This window comes from Eriocheir sinensis, chromosome 25 (genome assembly GCF_024679095.1).
Source record: "Eriocheir sinensis breed Jianghai 21 chromosome 25, ASM2467909v1, whole genome shotgun sequence".
Classification (NCBI taxonomy): Eukaryota; Metazoa; Arthropoda; class Malacostraca; order Decapoda; family Varunidae; genus Eriocheir; species Eriocheir sinensis.
Window position 1 is genome coordinate 2,604,497 of NC_066533.1, and position 4,724 is coordinate 2,609,220.

The following is a 4,724-nucleotide window of genomic DNA, read 5'->3' on the forward strand; positions in this document are numbered from 1 at the left end:
ATTCGCCACGTGACATCTACAAGAAAAAATAGTCATTTGTCTTGTGTTACAGAATGCATGTTATAGGTCAAGGCTAGCAGTGATACTTAGCATACACAGGTAGGTCTTGCAGTATTCCAGATAGTGTTAGAAAACTGAGAACACTGCACAGTCACAACGCTGTCGGTCAAGGTGGAAGCAGAGTGAGGGGTTATGTGCGGTGATTGGCTGCCACAGAGCTGGTCAAGAGAAAGAGAGGAGGCTTGACCACCTGTAATATCCTACTGAAACAGACTGTACCTTACCACAGAGTCACTGACATAAGGTCGTCAATGCACTACAGAGATTATTGACAATTACCATGGGGGGACTGTGCTGTGGATGCAGTTATTCTGTAAGCCATTCCACTCAGGACATTGATCGCTATTCTGAGACGCTGCCGACTCTCACACCAGTTATTTCTAAATGTCAAAAAAAGGAAAATGTGTTCTCAGGAGTATTTTTTTTAGAGTTATGGGTACAGGAGCCTTGTCAGACTCCCACCAGGGTCAAAACACTAGCCATGGAAAGGCCCACAACTACCAAAGCCATGTTAAGTATGTGTGTGCTTGGGTGCAGAAATCTTTGATAACATGGACCATTCTCAGGCAGTTTAAATGCTGGGGTTGACCTCATCCCTATTCATTGCCAGTAAAAGTATACAGAATTATAATATCTGGCAAAATTAATACGTAAAGGACATACTGCACCAGCGTGGATAGCTATACGATATATGACGATGATAGGTATTTATTTAATAATGAGTGTATGCACCCCTGCCGTGATTACACTGTTAAAAATCTGCTGCGAGGCTTTGAGGCCTGTCACTAGTGGAGCCTGTGGCCACATGTCTGCAGACCCATTCATACGTTAGAGATGGAAACACCAGTCGGCTGTGCTATTTGACGATGACTGAGGCCTTCACCGTCAAGGATAATGATGACTTTGTGCTGGTCTTGTGGGGTCTACATTGCCACTAACTTGAGCAGAGAGAGAGAGAGACCTTTCCTAAGAGTGGGGAAAAACTACCACTTACCTCCTCCTCCTCCTCTTCTTCTCCTCTTCCTCTTATTTGCCTTTTTCTTCAAGCCTGTAATAATTGCAACGCCCAATTAGTACTGTATGCTGGGACATGAGAAAATTATTTTAGTTGTAAAACCAGAAAAGAAAGTCCTTGACTCGGGTTTAGCAGGCGTGCCCTAACACCTGTACCCATTTGAGTGACCTGCCAGGCTTTATACAGGGAGGGCAGACCACTCAGGGACAGAATAAGGCAACACTGGGGCCAACTTACCTAACAGTACATTTTGGCTGGGTGTGCCATCCAGGCTATAGGTGTACCCAGGGAAGGTTATGTATGCTACAGGCTGTGAATGAGGGGCAGGTTGTGCATCTCTTCCTGGGTCACTGGCTCCACCACCTACACACTAATTGAGCTGGTTTATGCCTTGCAGCCTTCACTTTCAGTCTTCTCAGCACAGCAACACTAAACCCAGCCAAGCACTGGAATACCCACCTTCAAGGCTATTACTGATGCTTGTACAGATGGTGCAAGAGAATCAAACCCCAAGCAGGCCACGACCACCTGCAGGGGGACTTACATTGGGATGTTTGTTTTTGCCTGCTACTGTCTATAGCTATGTTTAAGACCACGCTGTGAATATATATCATGTTCCTGGTCATGGCTCACTCACTCACTCTGTAAGGAATTGGCTTCATATACACTCCCAGGAAGGTCATACTGGTGCCTGCTACTGTCTATAGCTATGTTTATGACCACCCTGTGAATATATATCATGTTCCTGGTCATGGCTCACTCACTCACTCACTGTGTAAGGAATTGGGTTCATATACACTCCCAGGAACGTCATACTGGTGCCTGCTACTGTCTATAGCTATGTTTAAGACCACGCTGTGAATATATATCATGTTCCACTCACTCACTGTGTAAGGAATTGTATATATATTGCAATACTATGCAATAAGTATATCATGCAATAAGTTAGCAATAAATATGCCCTAAATATGATATATATATATATATATATATATATATATATATATATATATATATATATATATATATATATATATATATATATATATATATATATATATATATATATATATATATATATATATATATATATATATATATATATATATATATATATATATATATATATATATATATATATATATATATATATATATATATATATATATATATATATATGGCATATTTATGGCTAACTTATTGCGTGATATACTTATGGCATAGTATTGCAAAAGTGAGCCATATAGTTTTCTAAAATAAATACAAAATTATTTTTTGTCAATTATTTATTAAATAAATAAGGCACATTTTCTTCACTAAGAGGCTGATTCTGCAGGAACTTGACATCTTGGTGTTCTTTCTTCAGAGTGTGCAGTGTGCAGGCAGACCAAGACGCCAGAGATGTCCGTTCAGCCATTCAATTCTGCCGAGGAAAGAAGTCGTGTTAGTCAACTCTGATGACTTGTACTTTTCTCTGTGGACTCTGCTGTAAGCCAGTCACGGAAGATGTGAACTGTATTTGTACTATGAAGTCTTATAAATAAACTTAAGGGCCACACCTATGACTTTATCTTGCCCCAAACCCATTTAGCTAATCTCCGGACACTTTTTAGATATAATTGACTTAGGTACATTTTCAGGCTACTTTTAAAGCAAGTTACAGCTTTTTTTTCGTTTTCAAGATGTTATTGAGCCGTAAGGTGATATATCTAGTTGCTTTGATCTGGTGATAGTTTTGCACTCACTCTGCACAATGAACGGTTAAACCACCCATGAAAACCCGGTTAGCCTTCTGTGGCCTTGGGAAACAGTCATAACAGCTTTTCAAACAAGCAAACTGTGGCATCATTAAGTTCAAGAATAGAGGCTTTATTCAGAAGGTAATTCCTGGTACAGTAAGCAGTATAATCTGACTTACAGTTGACTACACAGACTCTGGAGATAGAGAGCAAAGATCCGCACTCGTAGCTCACCCAAACAGGTCCCAATGTTAGGTACCACATACCCGTAACTGCATATACGTAACCTATACAGAACACTACACACTTCCCTTCAGTACCAGGAGGCTGCTGGGTCCCCACACGGTACAATAATTTCATGTTTAAAGAAAGAAAGATGCTTGGCGTGAGAACAGGGTAACTTTTGATATGAATAGTGGCACTGTATGGAAACATCTGAACATGGACCGGGGCTTTCAGAAGGTGCACCCGAGGAGAAAGACTTCACTAGCAGATGCTTGGCGTGAGAACAGGCTAACTATAGCAAGGACAAACACATATCTCTCACCCTTCACTCTTGTCACCTTCCTCACCCCCCACATCACTCACCCCTTCACTCTTGTCACCCTTCCTCACCCCCCACACATCACTCACCCCTTCACTCTTGTCACCCTTCCTCACCCCCCTATAGCAAGGACAAACACATACCTCTCACCCCTTCACTCTTGTCACCCTTCCTCACCCCCCTCTAGCAAGGAAAACACACATCACTCACCCCTTCCTTGGTACAGGTGCACATGACACAGGGTGATATGCGCTCGGCTGCCCCGATGTCAATATTAGTCTTGCCGACCCCACATGACACACGCTCCTTCCACAGCTCCAGGTTGATCCCCGGCAGGTCACGGTGGGACACACGAGGGTTCCTGAAACATCAATGGGATCATCACAGTGTCTGGTTGGTGGGATGAGAAGTTTCCGCCTCCCATGTTGACAAGTTCCAGAGGTCAAAAATGAGGTTAACTGGGTTCTCATGTCTGTGTTTTGGGGTTCCTGGTACAGAGAAAGGGTCAAACTACCACTGGGGTCATAAAACTCCCCCTGGAAATGCCCTGAACTCGTATGAAAGCCTAGTCAAATATGCGTGTTCTTAGGTTCTTGGTACAGAGAAAGGGTCAAACTACCACTGGGGTCATAAAACTACCCCTGGAAGTGCCCAAATCTCCTATGAAAGCCTTGTCAAATATATGTTTTCTTAGGTTCACAGTACAGATGGAGGTTCATACTACCACCAGGGTCATGAAACTACCCCTGGAAATGCCCTGAACTCCTAGGAAAGTCTTGTCAAATATATTTCTTAGGTTCACAGTACAGATGAAGGTTTAAACTACCACCAGGGTCATAAAACTATCCCCGGAAATGCCCCAAACTCCTATGAAAGTCTTGTCAAATATATTTCTTAGGTTCACAGTACAGATGAAGGTTCAAACTACCACCAGGGTCATAAAACTACCCCCGGAAATGCCCCAAACTCCTATGAAAGTCTTGTCAGATATGTTTCTCAGATTCATGGTACAGAGGAAGGTTCAAACTACCACTGGGGTCATAAAAATACCCCTGAAAATGCCTACAACTCATACGAAAGCCTAGTCAAATATATATAAGTTTTACCTGACTTCTGGACATTGAACGGAAAAAACACCCAAGAAAACCCGGATAATCTTCTCTGTGGCCTTGGGAAACAGTTGTAATGTGAGCCTGTGACCTTTAACAATACTGACCTAACCCCCAAACAGTCTCACTTACAGGAAGGGGTCAGGAAGGTCAAAGACGGACCGCTGCTCACTCTCCACATTATCACAGTTATCGCAGAGCATCTTGGCAAGCGTGACCTGCAAGAATTACACACGTTAGAATTATTACTTACGACA

The 4,724-nt window shown here is 42.3% G+C and overlaps 1 protein-coding gene across 1 annotated transcript in view; it reads right to left on the reverse strand.

Moving 5' to 3' along the window:
- Positions 1–1,378: 1,378 nt before the first annotated feature.
- Positions 1,379–4,724, reverse strand: part of LOC127003617 (uncharacterized) — a 5,122-nt gene continuing 1,776 nt past the window's right edge. The window contains exons 3-5 of the mRNA XM_050870524.1: positions 4,600–4,685; positions 3,569–3,719; positions 1,379–1,438 (exon numbers count right to left, since the gene is read on the reverse strand). Of these exons, the coding sequence (XP_050726481.1) occupies positions 1,379–1,438; positions 3,569–3,719; positions 4,600–4,685 (297 nt within the window). The remainder of the gene's footprint in view (positions 1,439–3,568; positions 3,720–4,599; positions 4,686–4,724) is intronic.